Raw genomic sequence first — 17,508 nt, forward strand, 5'->3', positions numbered from 1 at the left:
GTGCCACATGGGGAAATGCAGAGGAGGGCCGTGTGTGGCCCACAGAATCGTCTGAGAAGGAAAGGTGGCTTTCCGAGAGAGAGAAGCTGCCTCAGGCAGACCTGCTGAGCGGCCCCTTAATGTCTCTGAACCTGCTTCTGCACCTTCAGTAAATTAAAGAGATGCTCCCCGACTGCAGGGGGAGGAATACGAAGGGTCTTTCTGGCACAGAGGGGTGCCTAATAAATGGTGAGGTTTGTGGCTCTCCTTCCCAGAAGCGACCGTTGGTGCCCAATGAGTGTTAGCAAAGTCACAGTGCGCCCCCCATGGCCCTGGCCAGAAGCTGAAGCCACTTCCTAACACTTAGTCTTTCTTTTTAAAAAAATGTGTGTTTATTTTTTAGAGAGAGAGAGCAACAGGGGAGGGGCAGAGAGAGAGGGAGACGCAGAATCCGAAGCAGGCTCCAGGCTCCCAGCTGTCAGCAAAGAGCCTGACACGGGCTCAAACCCATGAACTGCGAGATCATGACCTGAGCCGAAGTCGGACGCTTAACCGACTGAGCCCCCCAGGCACCCCTAACACTTAATATTTTTTCTAGCCAGTTCCTGTATGTAAATACATCCATGTCTCTTACACGTTCCTCCTTCTACCTTCTTCCTGACCCCTCTCGTCCTTCTCAGCCTTGACTACTTGACCTTGAACACTCGCCTCGAGTGTCCCCTCCACAGACATCCCTCCAGGTCTGGCTTGGGTGTCCACTATGGGCCCCTGGGCCCCCCTCTACCTACCACATAGCACAGCATGCTCTGTGTCAATGGTTTCTCCACGAGACCCCAGGCCACATACTGGCGGGGACCACGGCTGGGTCTGTCTGGTTCCTTGAATTCTGGCCTAGGTCAGCCCAGATCTAGGAAGCACCACTTGGCGCTGTGCTGGGGAGGGTGTGGTGCAGGTGGACAGAGATGGACGGGTGTGTGTGGCTGCATCTGTGTTGTGATGGTGTAGGGGGCTGAGTGTTCCTGGAGCACTGCTCAGATTTCTACCTAAGCCCCTGGGGAGGCTCAGGGCACCTCCCAGAGAAAATGACGTCCAGTCCAGACCTCAGCATGAGCTGCTGAGAGGGTCCACGGCAAAGGGTACATATGTTATAACGTGCGGAAAGCTCTTTGCACAGAGCCCATCAGGGGGTGTGCACCGTGCACATGAAAGCTATGAGGATTCTTTTTTTGTTTGTTTGTTTTAATGTTTGTTTGGAGACAGAGAGAGAGCGAGCAGGGGACAGGCAGACAGAGAGAGAGAGGGAGAAAGAATCCCAAGCAGGCTCCCGGTTGTCAGCAGAGAGCCCGACGCGGCGCTCGAACTCATGAACCATGAGATCGTGACCTGAGATGAAATCAAGAGTCGGACGCCTAACCGACTGAGCCAGCCAGGTGCCCCGAAGCTACGATGATTCTTATCCTCCAGGCAGAGGGAGAGGAAGTGTTTCTGACACAGGAATGATACGGAAGAGGCAAAGGCATTCAGAGTGGCTGGGGTGGGGGATGGGGTGAGAGAGAGGAAGCCATTCCCGAGGCTGCAGGGATAGCATGCGCCCAGGCTTGGCTTATGTCTGAGAGACAGGGCCCTCCCCTGGAAGGGAGGACAGGGTGGAGGGGCTAAGGGGACGTTATTAAGAACATGGTGAAGTCAACACCGGAAGCCCTGCCTCTCTCCTCCAGTACGCTAGGGCTGTGGCGATAAGGGCTTGGCACAAAAGCCAGACCAGGATTTTCTCTCCTTAGCTTCACCATCGCTGGGATTATATCGGTCAGTGCCTTCCAGCTTCCAGGACAGGCTAGGCTGCAGGGCCGCAGTGTAGACCAACAGGGGTTTCTCAACCCAGCACACCTTTTAAGATCTGTGCGCCCTGCACACGTTACTTAACCCCAGGGTCACATGGCTGCAGGGAGAGCTGACAGTGGTGCCTGGGAAATGTGTCTTTGACCAGTGCAGTCACTTCTCAGATGCTTGAGGAGGGAGGGCTCTGAGAGAGCAGTTCATTCATCCATGTGTTTCTTTAAGTAGTATTTGCTGGGTGTTCACTATGTGTGGGAAGCCAAAGCCTGGTCTTCTAGAACCCACAGCCTAGAGCGAAACCCCATGATCAGCAGGGACTTTTCTGTTAGATTTCCATATCTAGCAAACAGTGGGTGCCTAAGTAGAGTCTGCCGAATGAGCAAATAAGTTAATGAACATTGGAGGAAGGGGTCACTAATGAAACCATTATACAAATAAAGATGTGATTACCGCTGAGACAGGCCCTCACAAGGAAAGGAAAAGAGACTAGGAGAGACTGCCCCAGCCTAGGGGGTGCAGAGAAAACTTCCAGGGGGTGATGCCTGAGATGGGATGCAAAAGAGCAAAGGCAAAAGCAGCTGGTGCAAGAGGTAAGGAAGAGGCATAGTGGGTAGACAGAAATGCATGGGCAAAGGCCCTGTGGTCTGGAAAAGAGAGGATGCAGAACATTCTAAGAACCAAAAGGAAGCCAGTGTGGCTGCAATAAAACAACACAGTACGCAGGGCCAGGGTCGGGGGCTGTGGCCAGTAGAGGCCCCAGCAGCAGGCACAGTCCAGACCACCAACTCCACAGGGATGGGTTCTCAATGGAGGAGGCAGCATATGATCTCTCTGGACCAGCCTTACTAACTAACTAGAGAGCTCAACCCTATCGAGAAGTATATTAAATTTAAAAGTCCAGAACAGTATTCATAGAAAGTAATTTGGCAGTGTGTATCAAGACCCTCAGGGGCCTCAGTGTGTATCAAGACCCTAGGTGGCTCAGTTGGTTAAGCGTCTGACTTTGCCTCAGGTCCTGATCTCATGGCTCGTGAGTTCGAGTCCCGCGTCGGGCTCTGTGCTGATAGCTTAGAGCCTGGAGCCTGCTTTGGATTCTGTCTCCCTCTCTCTCTGCCCTCCCCCACTCACTCTGTCTCTCTCTCTCAAAAATAAACATTAAAAAAAATAAAGAACCTCAGACATTATTACACCTGACAAGTGAACCTCACTTTTGAGGGCCATTACATAGAAAAGTGCCATGCATGTAAAATAGCTTAATATAGTCTTAAAAAAAAATAACGATAAGATTTATGAGGCAACAGAGGAATGATCATATATATTATGGTATGTGCGTTGGGTAGAGTGTATATAAAATTTAATGAGTGTATGAACAGTTAATACCAGTGTGGAAAATAAGAAGTGTTTATTTTATCATAAATAATTCATTATCACAGTTGTGCGTGTGTGTGTGTGTGTGTGTGTGTGTGTGACAGAGATCTTAACCGTGGATACACACATATGCGTGTGTGGAGAGAGATAAAAACATCATCTACACAAATCAACAACAACAGTGCAAACTGCATAGAAGAATGAGGTTAAGACTGATCCCACCAAAAACGTACTAACTTGGCTTTGGTTAGTGATTCTCCTTCTCATTTTCCGTAATACTCGAAACTCCCCCAGTGACCATGTCTTACCTAAACAGTGGTGCAGTATGTTTTGGTTTGCTCATTTTTGTAGTAGAGAAACCAGGTTTTTGGTTTTTTGGTCGCATTTTGTGTGTGTGTGTGTGTGTGTGTGTGTATGTGTGTGTGTGTTTAATCTCACTTACCGGGATTCCGGGTAACCCAGATGGGCCTTCGGGGCCAGGAGGACCTTCTTTCCCCTGAAGGATGCAAGACACAAAAACACCATTAGATCTCTCAGACTGGCTTTTCTGGAAGGAAATGATCTCACACAGAACTGCCCTCACGGGCTGGCAGGCATCTTCGGTGAGAAGCGAAGTGCTTGCCAGGCATTGCCTGCCCCACAGCAGGGAGGCGCCCAGGGCGGAGCACGTCACGGCAGGTGCATGTGCACACAGGGAAGCTTTCCAGCGTGTTACATGGACTCAGGGGGACTGAAGATGGAAATGCCTGGTGGGAAGAAGATGCTTGGGGTCCACAAGACTTGGGTCCAGCCCCAGCTCTGTACTTTATCTTCAACACTGCCTGAGGGCCAAACCCTCACCACGCAGCACCACAGCTCCTGACCACAGCTCCTGACCTTGTTGGGCACACGGGATCCAACACAAGCAAAAAGCTGGCCTGGGGCTAAGCAGATGGTTTGGTGTCACCATCCCCTCGTCTGGAGGCTCCTAAACTTCCTACCAAGTTTATAGCTGGTGTTTTGAAAGACTATGCTTACCAAATCGCCTTAATTCATACTTCATTTTCCATTTTATTCGCCAGACACACATCACTGCCAAACACAGCTTCTCAATCAGATGAAGTCATCAATGCTATCATTTCTATCTGGATGAGTGTTCTTATGTCACCTGTGTCTCTAATTAAGAGGCCCCAACGCCTTTATAATCTCCGGCCACTGTTTCTTTTGAAGTGGTAAAATGCCGATGTCAGGTTTTACATTCTAATCCACCTGCCACACAAAATGAGGTATCCTTAAGGCTTGTGATGTTAGCTTCTTGGAAGAAAACCAAAGGCGAAGATATTTTGATATTTAATTCAGATTTATACAGATTTTATAAATAAAGTGGATTTTTTTTTTTTGTCAACTTGGAACAAAGACTCAGCATCATTAGGGATTTTTAAATACTGATAATGGAGCTCTCTGGATTCCTTCCTGAAGGTCTGTTTTTCCAAAGACCCTAGTAGGGAGCCACTACTGGAATTAGCAAACTCCAGCCCTCGCTGCTTTTGCAAATAAAGTTGTATCAGAACACAGTGGAACCTTTTTGTTGACCTACTGTGCATGGCGGACTTCATCTTATCACAGCGGTGCTGAATATTTGCGACAGAGACCACGTGGCCCACGAAGACTAAATATTTACTATTTCGGGCTTTTTTAACCCCATGATGTGAGCTGAAGATACACAAGAGGTCAGCTTGGTCCTAATCCTGTTTGTATTGTGCAAGTTGTGCTTTGCTGTGGAAATTACACAGTTTTGTAATGCTTTTTTATTTATTTTCGAGTGAGAGAGAGAGCGGGCTTGAGTGGGGGAGGAGCAGAGAAAGAGGGAGACATAGAATCTGAAGCAGCCTCCAGGCTCTGAGTTGTCCACACAGAGACTGACGCAGGGCTCGAACTCATGAACCACCAGATGATGGCCTGAGCCCAAGTCGGACACTTAACCGACTGAGCCACCCAGGTGCCCCAGGAGAGAATCTTAAGCAGGCTCCACGCTCGGCATGGAGCCCGACGCGGGGCTCGAATTTGTGAACTGCAAGATCATGACCTGAGCCAAAGTCAAACAGTTAACCCACTGAGCCACCCAGGCACCCTGGAAATTACATAATTATTCATTAGGTAACCCAACTAAATGTAGGTGGAAAAAGAAAAAGAATGATCTTTAAGTTAAGACTTTATTTTACAAAGATGACTCACTATCTAGATGGCTGTAACGAGATAGCTATAAAAGATTAGGAAAAAAAAATACCCTAACGATCTAGGATTCTGCATTCAAATTGCTTCACAGGTGGTGTTACATTCTCAAACCACTTTTTCAAGAAGCAGCAAACAGTAAGTGGGTAGATGTTCTTTTTACAAGAATAACGACAAGAGACTCCACTAGGGGACCCAAAATCGAAGTGAGGCCTTCCCTCTATGTCAAAAAGATTGGCAAATGGTTTATATGTTTCATTTCAAAATATAATGGAAATATTTTCAGTTTGTATCTTTTTTTATTATGTCCCATTTAGCTTTTTAAATTTCTTTTTTTTTTTTTTTTAACCTACCAATACTCATTGTTTATGCTAAGAAAACTCGGAGCATACTCCGGTTTGATGTATACAGTGAAATATCGGGACCCCAGGCAGCTTCAAGCACAGCCATCGCTTGCCACATGGTCCCACGGCAGAATCGATGTCTTACTCAATACAGTTTAGCTCCGAGGTATGTGAGATTCACATCTGGGCTGTATCTTCCTCTCCTGGGGCAAACGGTCTGTTGTGTGGGGGGGAGATCTTTTGGCGTCCGAGAATCGGTGCAAAGCTGCCTGCGGTAGGTTTTATATTCCCTTCCGCCTGGGACTTCTAGGGGGGCAGCTTCAAGAGGACTGGCCGGATGGTGAACAAAAGCCGATCCATGCGGCTGTTAGTTTTGGATCCCAACACCCCCGCAGCCCCCAGCCCGGCCATCCCCCACAGCGGGTCAGTGTCGAATGGCAGAAGGACACTGAATCGGGAGTTTCCAAAGTGACTTAACTCCCAACTTGGACATTAATTACCTGTGTGTCCTTGGACTAGTAACCCAAACCCACTGGGCTTTGCCCTCCTCCTCCCAGCAGGAGGTTAGGACAAACTGTCCTAACTGATCCCTCAAGAGCTCCTGGCATCAGAGCCCAGAGATGCCAGGGGAGGGCTGACCTGCTTGCGAGCCAGCTCGGAACGCCAGGCAGAGTCCTGTGTGACTCCCCTCTCTGACTTCTCGCTCCTCTTTGGGGCGGTTGGATAACAGGAGCTACTCCTGTCCAACGTGCCTCTTGAAATATACCGTAGCCTCAGGGCGGGTTGGCTCAGCCTTTCCCCTCCCCAGTGCCTGTTCAGAAGAGAACCACACCCACAGGGCCTGTGTGAGCTGGTTGTAAACCAGACTCTGGAATCGCGGATTGCCAGGCCATTCATCCAAACCTATTTTATTTTATTTTATTTTACTTTTTTATTTTATTTCACTTTAATTTTATTATTCTATTTCTTAAATTTTTTTAACGTTTTTCTACTTATTTTTGAGAACAGAGCATGAACAGGGGAAGGGGCAGAGAGAGAGGGAGACACAGAATCCGAAGTAGGCTCCAGGCTCTGAGCTGTCAGCACAGAGTCCGACGCGGGGCTTGAACCCATGAACCTCAAGATCATGACCTGAGCTGAAGTTGGACGCTTAGCCAACTGAACCACCCAAGTGCTCCAAAACGTTTATGTCAGAGGCAAGAAACCACGGTCCCAATGGGAAGCAAAGAACTCCCCTCCCCCATGGTTTCATTGCAAGACTGTGAATACTTAGGATGAGGAGCCACGGAGGCAGAGGGAGGACCAGGACCAGGCCTGTGAACACCTGGGTTCTGGGAAGCCCAAACAGACTCAGGGCAGGTCCCGTCTGCTGAGGAACTTACCGGCGGCCCTTGGATCCCTGGAGGTCCAGCGGCCCCAGCAACGCCATCCGCTCCCTAAGGACGACAGAGCAGGGAGTCAGTTTGCTGTGAGGATCTCAACAGAGATGGTTAGCGCCTCTTTGTGCACAAAGCAGTGCACGGAGGGTGCGTCCCGAGCCCCTCCCCGGCTGCCAGAACCACAGGTGCTCCTGGGAGCCCCCGCCTCCCTCAACACGCTGGTCTGGTCTCTGGGAACACAAAGATGTCAGGGGAACAGCAGCCGTGGGGCAGGAAGGACCAGAGTAGTCGCCAGCCAGCCGGCCTGCCCGGCAACAGCAAACTGTCTCACTTCAGAGTGGACGCCTCTGGCTAACATCAGGGGACATTTGGGGACAGAAGGCAAGAAGGAACAAGTGGAATTATCTTCGAGGCTAATAAGGAGGGTGTTTTTGGTTGTGCCAACCCAGGGATGAGAAGTGCATGGAACCATGAAAGAGGAGTTCTATGCACGTAAGTGAGTGCAGCAGGGTGAGTCCGCTCAGCTCCCTCCCCTGCTGCTCCCCCTGCGTGAAATCCAGTCCCCCAAGGCTCAGAGCGCACAGCCTGCCCTCGTCCTCATCCCGGCTCAGTGAGAAATTACCCACCTCCCAAATCCAAACTCCAAAGCGCCTGCCTCTCCTAACACCTTCATTTTCCTCCATAGCCTTTATCGCCATCTGCCACCCTAGTGTTTGTTGATGATTTCCTTTACTGGGAACTAAAACACTGCCTCGGAGATAGCGGGCACTCAATATTTCTTGAATGAATGAATGAATGAAAGCTGGGCTGGCTGACAGATGAGACATAGATTCTTTTTTTTTTTTAATTTTTATTTATTTATTTTGAGAGAGAGAACTCGCAGGGGAGAGGGACAGAGCGGGAGAGAGAGAGAATCCCAAGCAGGCCCCATGCTCAGTGTGCAGCCCAACACGGGGAGTGATCCCATGACCCTGGGATCATGACCTGAGCTGAAACCAAGAGTTGGAAGCTCAACCAACTGAGCCCCCCAGATGCTCCAAGGGGACAGATTGTTTAGACTAATGAATACACTGCTTCTTTCTAGCTTTGGTCAAGGGGTATACGATTCCCGTCTTCAGCTTCCTTGTCAGTGAAAGGGTAGAAGTGACATTATTGTCCGGGCTGTGAGGAGGGGAGCAGGAAATGAGGCAGTGCTTGCAGTGTGCTTAGCACGGAATAGAAGGTATCAGTTGGGGTGCACCCTCTCAGAGCCAGCGTCCCTGGGTCCATGTCCTGGCTCTCCACGTTACTCCACTCCTCTGTGCCTATCAGTTCCTCTGTAAACTGGAGAAAAAGAGCTCCTATTTCAGCTGAGTTGTTGAGAGAATTGAGAAAGTTAATACATATAAGGAGTTAGTCAGCATCGGCACGTACTAAGGGCTCTCCATAAAGGGCTCTCCGTTATCATAAGCACAGATGACAGCGGTGCGTCTACTGGCCAGCCCACGACCAGGAACATGGCGGATACTAACTAAATATGGGAGGACAAACACACAAGCTCTTACAGTCTTACTGATACCTTTCCAGCGATCTTTAGTGTTTTTTTTTTTTACATAAACTTGTAGGAAGCCCATATCATGCCAAGTCCTGGCCAAGTTCTAGGGCTACAGAAACAGCTACATGGTGGACCTCAAGGAAGTCTGGTACAGCTGCAGAAGATAGGTGTTGTTTCCCATGTCAGACAAATTCCCAGGGACAAGACGCAGTCAGATTTTTCCCCACCTCTTCCACCAGGTAAGGACCCAGTAAATGTTCACGAAATAAAGGGATATTGATAATATTTGAACAAAGAGCCTAAGGTTCATGGTTCTCTGGCTGGGACGCTACAGGGAAATGACACATATAGTCGAAACCTAATAGAACAGTGGAGTTTCTACTACAAATCAGGATTCTTCTGTATCATTTTGCCAAAAACTTCCAGCATCCTCTACTCTGGAACCTAGCTAAGTTGGAATTAAGTTCCATATGGCAGTTGGGGTTAAGGGTTTCATCTGAAAGTAGGATGCCAACTGAGCACCAGGAAATAAACTCTAAGGAGCCTTGTCTGTTTGGTTTCCACATCCCTGGTTCCAGGGTCTGACATATAAGCACTCGAAGAAACAATACAATGACCAGGAGGGTTTCCTGCTCTCGAGTTGCTACAGAATGACTGGCCACTGACCCCGAATGGGCAGCTCACCAGGATCCACTCCCAAAAGTGATTAACAGTCCAGGGCACAGCACAAAGTAGATGTTCAGGAAACATCCACCGAGTGAACTGAAGAACACATCGGTCAGTCGGAGGCAGACCAGCTGCAGTCTGATTGTGACTGTCTCTGAACATTTTTTTTAATGTTTCCTTTTGAGAGACAGAGCATGAGTGGGAGTGGGGCAGAGAGAGAGGGAGACACAGAATCCAAAGCAGGCTACAGGCTCTGAGACATCAGCACAGAGCCTGATGCGGGGCTTGAACCCACAAACCGTGAGATCATGACCTGACCTAAAGTTAGATGCTTAGCTGACTCAGCCACCCTCTGATGGTGGCTGTTTCTGAATCTCAGATGCATCATCTTGCATGAGAATGATAAGCCAGGAGCCCTTTCCTAGAGTTGTCAAAGAACAATTTCCAATGAGAGGAGCACATGGTTTCATTTGCAAGGGGGGTGGGGTGGGGGGAGACGTGTTATAGGCTTTGAATGACCAGGGTGGGGTGGGAGTGGGACTTTCCCTCAGCACTGACTCTGGGGCCCTCTCAGCTATTAGGTTACACAGGGAAGGTACAGCCTTTATGATATGGGAAGTGTAATATAAAATTATTTCCTTCTCAAATGTCCCTCCTCAATTCAATGCCAATGTCTCTCCCCATTACTTATGACATTGCTACCTTGATCATTTTTAATTCTTGTGCCTGACTGTCAGATGTCACAAAATCTAATAACATATTCAAATACGATGCAAAGGGATCTCTTTTTTTAAAAAAAAAATTTTTTTTTTACATTATTTATTTTTGAGAAACAGTGAGACAAAGCGTGAGCGGGGGAGGGGCAGAGAGAGAGAGGGAGACACAGAATCGGAAGCAGCCTCCAGGCTCTGAGCAAGCGGTCAGCACAGAGCCCGACGCGGGGCTCGAACCCACAGACTGTGAGATCGTGACCTGAGCCGAAGTCAGAGGCTCAATGGTCTGAGCCACCCAGGTGCCCCGCAAAGGGATCTCTTAAGTGAAATTATTCATCTGAAGAAAATGCAGAATTTTGTGAACTTCAATGATAGTAAACTCAGAGATCCCCTGCAAGGTCATTCACCTGCTCATTGCAGAGAGGCAGCGGTGAGGCATTAAGTCTGAGAAACTGAAAAGGACGGTAACGGCACCTACCCTGGGCAGGGGGCAGGTGGGAAGTAAGCCGAGTATCAGAGATTTAAGGTAGGCTCTCTAGTAAACTGGGAAAGCTTGAATACTTTTGTAGCTAATTTACTTTCTATGAGTTTGCTGGAAAAGTTGATTCTGAAGTGAAAGATGTGGTTTCATGCTCTCATATGATTTTATTGAAAAAAATGCATTTAAAACAACCTAATTTGGGTCGCCTGGGTGTCTCAGTCGGTTAAGTGTCTGACTTCGGCTCAGGTCACGATTTCACAGCCCATGGCTTTAAGCCCCATGTCGGGCTCTGTGCTGACAGCTCAGAGCCTGGAGCCTGCTTCTGATTCTGCGTCTCCCTCTCTCTGCCCCTCCCCTGCTCACATTCTGTCTCCGTCTCTGTCTCTCTCTCAAAAATGAATAAACATTAAAAAAAATTTTTTTTTAAAGAAAATGGTCATACTGAATAATACTAATTATTAGTTATTATTACTATTGACTCTAGTAAACCCAGGAAAATCTGTGCTTATACAGACGCTGTGATTCCCAGAGTCTCTTGCCGTGGGACAGGTTCCTACGGAACAGGGGAATCTGTTTCTACATCTTTTACTTAAGATCCTAACTTTGCAGTGATCTCAGGCCTCCCTTGCCCAAGCTAGATACAGATTAAGAATTAACCAAGCCTGCCCATCCCTGCCAACACCCTCCTGGCCCTTACAAGCACCCTAGCCTCACTGCCCATTGGTGCTACTCATATCACTTGGTCCTCAACCCCAGATGCCTCAGGGACCCACGCTCTCCGGTCAGCCTGAGACACCGTTCAGGTGTCAGCCTAGTCCTCAAAGTAAGAGCAATGTCCAACGTGACCCCATCTCCAGGGAGTATGGAAATGCGTTCAAATGTCAAAGCCAAAAGAGGAGGAGATTCAAAATCATCACTTACCCGTGGCCCAGGGTTCCCGGGGGGTCCCATGAAACCAGGAACTCCAGGATGACCCTAGGAAAACCCAAGAGGCAGTTCTTAACGACTCCTAAGAAGCTCTTCACTCTGGCAGCCACCAAACATCAGATGACAATCCAGACTCTAGCTTCTCACCCCGATAACGATTGTGGATACAGACGCTGGCAACAAAAAGACCTTATTTTTTTTAAATATATTCTTGGTATTTCCAGAGGTTGAGGAAGTATCTAACAATATTTACAAAACCAAACCTACCCTGAAAGCGGATCTGCTTCACAATAATGTGAAGGAAGACGGTGTGGCTGAAGACACAGGTGAAAACAGAAGCGGCCATAATGGCTACAACATCCTGTGGCTGGGTGGTACGTCTAAGGGTGGGGGTCTTCTTACTATGGTTTCTAACTTTTGTGTAGGCTCGAGACACCCCATGATAACAATCTGAAAGCAAATAAATGCACATGCACACGCAACATATGCTCCCAAATGGAAACTGTTCCGGTTTCTGAATTATGGCATCTACACTATAATAACGTTGCAGTTACTTTAGGAAAGGGATTCACATTTCCGGGCAGAGAGGAGTCCATGTGTGTTAAAGCAGGAGCTAAGCAAGCTAGAGCGTATTGCGTGTAACATTTAGTTTTAGTAAGACAATGTCTTATAGGATCAAATAAACCGCAAACCACCATGGAAGAGACTTCCCTGCCCTCCACCTCTATCTCCTGCTGCTGGAAAACACAAGCTGTAACAGTCAGGATAGAATGTACTATATTTGAGGAAAAAAAAAAGTTAGAGAGGGAGAGAGCCAAACCATAAGAGACTCTTAAAAACTGAGAATAAACTGAGGGTTGATGGGGAGTGGGAGGGAGGGGAGGGTGGGTGATGGGCATTGAGGAGGGCAGCTGTTGGAAGGAGCACTGGCTGTTGTATGGAAACCAATCTGACAATAAATTTCATATTAAAAAAAGAAAATTCACTATGGCAAGAATAATCTGGACACATTTTGTTTTTCCAAATACAGATGGAATTTTAGCTAAGTACGTCATTCAGACCTTGAGCACAGGTAGCTCTTACCTCACTGCCTCTGGAGTACCTGCTCACCTGCCTCACCTTCTCACTGAACAGAAAGCCCTGTGAGGTCAGGGATTTGTCCTTACGCACCATGCATCTCAGAGCCTGGGGCTGTGTCCGGCATGCAGCCGGTTGACAAGGAGGACCGATGGAGAGATGCACAGAGGGGTGATGGGGGGAGCACAGGTGCAAAAGAGGAAAAGGGAAGAGTGACAGAAGCAAAGCAGGAGAAGGTAGCCAGTTTAAATGGCAGAAAGGCTGCTGGAGGCTGGGGAGCTGGGACGGCAGAATCGGTGACCCTGGATAAAAGATGACGGGACTGCCATGTTTGAATCCGCAGAAAGAGGGGTCTCTGTTGTCACGGGTGCTACCTTACAATGCACTCGGACACGTGGTCCAGCAGGGCTGGCTGGGCACTGAGTGCAGAGGGGCATCATGGAGGATTTCAACTAGCACTGTGAGTTACACAAGAGGCACCTGAGGAATGATGGGGGTGGGAGGAAAGAAGGGGGCATGTTGTAATGGGTGACTACCATTTCAGTAAACAAAAGGCTCTAAAGGTCAGAGAGTCCAGCAAAACCAAACGAAACCAGAAAAGGCAGTCTCCTCAGATAATTGGGGAAGGGGAATATCACCGTGAACCAGAGGAATCAATTTGGAAACCATGAAAATGTGGTTGAAAAAAATCCTGCTGCAGGCAAGGAAGATCCAAGCAGTGATGTCAGAAATGGCAGAATGAAATTTATCTAGGAAGAACAGTGATACCTCTCCAGGTTCATTATAAAGTAAGTTCTTACCTGGTCACCTTTCTGTCCAGCTTCACCAGCTGCACCACGCTCTCCTTTACTTCCCTTGGGAGAAAAAGAAAAGAAAGAAAATTACAGGAAATTCTGCTAGAACTACATTGCAAAAGAAAAAAGCTCGCATGCCTTCGTTCACCCATTCATTCATTCATTCATTCATGTACTCTTTCTTCATCAACTCTTACTAAGTCTGAGCTGTAGGCCAGGCAGGGTGTCCACAGAGAGAAGTTAAGGGAGTCTGGTTGAGGAACCGATGGTGGAATGCCTTAATGGGGTTGTGGGGTGCTGGTGGGGGTCACTGAGAGCCCCGTATGTTTACCCCTTGAACCTGGATGGAGCTGCAGGCACCAGAAACCATTAGAAGGAGCCGTGACTGTCCTCGGTTTCCAGAGGGCTCTCTGACTGCAGTGTGGGGTGGGTTGGAAGGGCCAGCATAAAGAGAGGAGGGGAGGTCAGGAGGAAACTGGGGTGTGAGGATGTGGGAGGGGAGGGAGCAGAATCAGCAGGGTCTGGGGGCCCTGCAGAGCAGGTGTAGGGTGGGGAGGAGGGGGAGCTGAGAAGGTGGACAGGGCAGCAGTGTCCACAGTCTGGGGGAGATGGCTGTGCCCATATGTTCCCTCCTTGCTCCTTCCCTTGCTACCTGTGCGACCTGGAGTGGGTCACTTCAACCCCAAACTGTAGGATGTCTTTTTTCTCTATAAAATAGAGCAAATAGTGATTGCCTACCCCGTGAAATGTTGGGATAATAAAATCAGACGCCTGGAAAGTACAGCATAGAGCTCAGAACACAGCAAGAGCTCAATAAATATTAGTATAATTAGTATTTTGGATTATTTTATACTTGAACTCTGGCTTTGTCATTAGTAAGTCTGTCATTAGGCAACCTGCTTCAATTGTCTGTCTCCTTATTCCTAAAATAATATTAATACAACCCCTTTGTCATGGGGTTGTTGTGAGCATTAAGTGACCTAAAATCTACACAGTGCATGAGCTAGTGATAAATTCATTGTTAGCTGTCATCTTTCCCGTCATCATCAGCATCAGCATCACCGGTATCACCATCACCATCATCACCATGGTCACTGTCACCATCACCATCATTATCATTATCCTCACCATCATTATTGTCACTGTCACCATCACCATCATCACCGCCACTGTCATCGTCACTGTGGTCAAGACACTCACAATATGCAACCCACCAAAAATATTTTTCATAGACTAACCTTGGAAGTAACACTCAAAAGTTCTAATCTCTCTTAACTGTCACATATTTTGGCTTTGCATTTAATGTGGTAACAAATGTATTTCGGTAAAACGTCGTTAAACAAAAACATGTCAGTTCCGTTAAAAGAAGGCATTATGCAGTAAAATAAGTCTTTCACAGTAAGTCAGTCTTGGCTCTGTTTCCAGGCCTGTCACATCTTGTTTGTGCATCCTTGAGTAGATCATATCCCCTCTTTGCTCTGGGTTTGTACATCCAGTAAATAAAGGATGGGGGGCAGATCAATCTAGGGGAGCCCTTCCAAGTCCAGAGTCCCCCAGTTCACCATGGGTCTAGCCATGTGGACACACTGTGTCCCACATCAGCAGTTCACCGATGGCTGTAACTACCTCGTAATGCTCCCTGGCCGCCTGCCCGAGGTGCGTTGGGAGCCTTAGGTGAACTAATGCCTGTAGAACGTCAAAGGCCAGTGTGCAGGAGAGAAGAAAAGAGGTTCAAAGGGGAAGAGCATTTGTTCCGTCATTTTTGCATGTCATTATTTCTACTGCTTTTAAGTCTATAAAGCCAGCACACTGTCTGCAGGCCGTATTATAACCTCAGTGAAAAGAAGTGACGGAATAGCACACGGCTTCTCTGACATTCAGGACAACTGCCTTAAAAGTAAATGGTTCCTTTTCAAATCCCAGTCCTCAGTCTGGGCTTAGGGTGGTTTCAACCTTCAAGTCCCAGCAGTGAAAATGTCAGCAGCTCAAGGATCTCCACAGTTGTCCTTGTCTCCTTCTCCGCTGCAGCTAAGGATCAAAGCATACACAGCCACCCCCACCCCTGACTCACTTCCTTCCAGAAGAGAGGACTGACATTTACCGAGCCTCTACCCGCACCCCCCTCCCCCTACACCCCCCCCCCCCCCCCCGCCGGCCCGCATGCTGCTGGGCCCTTCCCACATGAGATCCCATTTTGTGTATTTTTGGTTGGTTTGTTTGTTTATATCCTGAGCTGATGCAAAAAATATTCAACGTGTCTGTGTTATCTAATTTATGTATTTATTTTTTTAAGTTTCTTAATTTATTTTAAGACAGAGACAGCATGAGCTGGGGAGGGGCTGAGGGAGAGGGAGAGAGAGAAAATCCCAAGCAGGCTCCGCACTGTCAGGGCAGAGCCCAGTGCAGGGCTTGAACTCATGAACCGTGAGAGCCAAAACCAAGAGTAGGACGCTCAACCTGAGCCACCCAGGCTGAGCCACCCAGGCACCCCTGTGTTATGTAACGTGGTCAGTAAGACTACTCTAGGAGGTGGGGGTTATTACCAGAGTGTATAGATTAAAAAAAAATCTGAAGACCAGAGAGGTTAAGTCATTCACCTGAGGTCACACAGCTAATGAAAGGCAAGATTGGGACTCTAATGCAGATCTGTCTGTATTCACACTGTCTCTCCCTGCCCAAGTTACTTTTCTGGCTATTTTCCTGGGCATGACACCTCGTCCCACGGGTTTTCTAATGTCAAGAACATAGCATCTATAGTCTAGAAGTCTGACTCACATGCTCCAGGAACCTTTCTAAGCACTGGAGATACAGCAACCAATAAAACAACAACACAGTCCCTGCCCACCTGGACTTTATATTCTAGGGAGATTGCTAGTTCATTGCTAGCTCAGTTCTCTTAGATGATCTTTTTATTCAGAGTCATTGTAAGGGCTTAAATCTCCCCATGAACAGAAGGGAAGAGATTCTCTCCCCAAACCTTTTTCTTACAGCATTTACTTCAGAAAACTTGTCACTGTGGGGTTCTTTCTCTTTGAAATGTATGTAAATCCTTTTAACAGCTAAATAACTCCTGCCAGATCTAGGATTCAGAAATGTCTCTCTCAAGGACCTGGCAACCGTCCCTTTGAAATGTAATCAATCATCCAGAAAGAGAGCACTCCCCCCCACCCTCGGTCTCTGTCTCCAAGCCTCTGTGGGGAAGGGAGCCCAACTGAAAAGCCAGGCACCTTCCTCCAAGTTGCAGAACACTTCCCGTCATTAAGACGGACAGCCCGTTTTTCCTTTCTTTAAAGCTGACTAACACAGACGATCACCGAATTGCCAGGAAAATTTAGGATGAACGTACGTGACACCGGGTGCTATGAAGTCCTCTTACTTGAGGCCCGGTTATTGTTGGTCTTGAGGACTTGCACGCAGCAGGTGCAGCTGCCTGGCTGCAGGACAGAGGGAGATTTCTGCCTGACGTGCTTCACCCTCTGCAGCCATGTTTACACAATAACAGGACTGTTTTCCTTCTCTTCCACCTTCGTGGAGAGGTTTTCTGGACTGGGAGGAGATTCTGTTTCGGTTTTAATTACATTTCTTCCACGTCACCGTGTGCTAAGCACACGATGTCACAACTGCTTAGAGGGTATGTTCCTACCAGGGGCTGCTCTAAGGATGTGGGTTTCTGTGAATCCACCAAAAAGGCAGTTCTCTCAAGGGGTTTATAGACTGTTGAGGGCAGGGCCTAAACTTTCTCAAATTAACGAAGTCTCTGCTACTAGCAGGATAAGGCCTGTCCTTGGATTTCCATGGGCTATCTCACTGCCTAGAAAACCTGTCCCCCAGGATGCCTGGCACATCCCTGCCTCACTTTCCAATGCAACTAAAATCACCACTTCCAGGTGGCCTTCCTAAGTAACACTTTGCCCAATGGCATTATTTTCCTTCAAGCCATTTACTCTTCTACTGACCCTTTGCTACAGTTGTTATTCATTCAAACAGAGAAACCACTAGGAGGACCACTTACAGTTAGATGTACCCAGCACTTCCTTGTACCCAGCTGGTACCACGCCTGATGCCCTGTAAATGCCTCCCTGTTTAATCCTCAACATCCTCTTTGTGAAATAGGCCGTATGGTTCTTCTTTTAGAGATGAGGGACCCTCGATTCAGAAAAGTCAAATAAATTGCCACTATCCCCAGACCCCATCCCTGA

General features: G+C 48.0%; 1 protein-coding gene across 1 annotated transcript in view; it reads right to left on the reverse strand.

Moving 5' to 3' along the window:
- Positions 1-17,508, reverse strand: part of COL22A1 (collagen type XXII alpha 1 chain) — a 260,858-nt gene that overhangs the window by 36,762 nt on the left and 206,588 nt on the right. The window contains exons 47-50 of the mRNA XM_047074226.1: positions 13,316-13,369; positions 11,433-11,486; positions 7,121-7,174; positions 3,626-3,679 (exon numbers count right to left, since the gene is read on the reverse strand). Coding sequence (XP_046930182.1) covers positions 3,626-3,679; positions 7,121-7,174; positions 11,433-11,486; positions 13,316-13,369 — 216 coding nt within the window. The remainder of the gene's footprint in view (positions 1-3,625; positions 3,680-7,120; positions 7,175-11,432; positions 11,487-13,315; positions 13,370-17,508) is intronic.

The sequence above is a fragment of the Lynx rufus genome, unplaced genomic scaffold, assembly GCF_022079265.1.
Source record: "Lynx rufus isolate CCGP_SWC_20201006 ecotype Redwood Valley unplaced genomic scaffold, mLynRuf1.p SCAF_12, whole genome shotgun sequence".
Classification (NCBI taxonomy): Eukaryota; Metazoa; Chordata; class Mammalia; order Carnivora; family Felidae; genus Lynx; species Lynx rufus.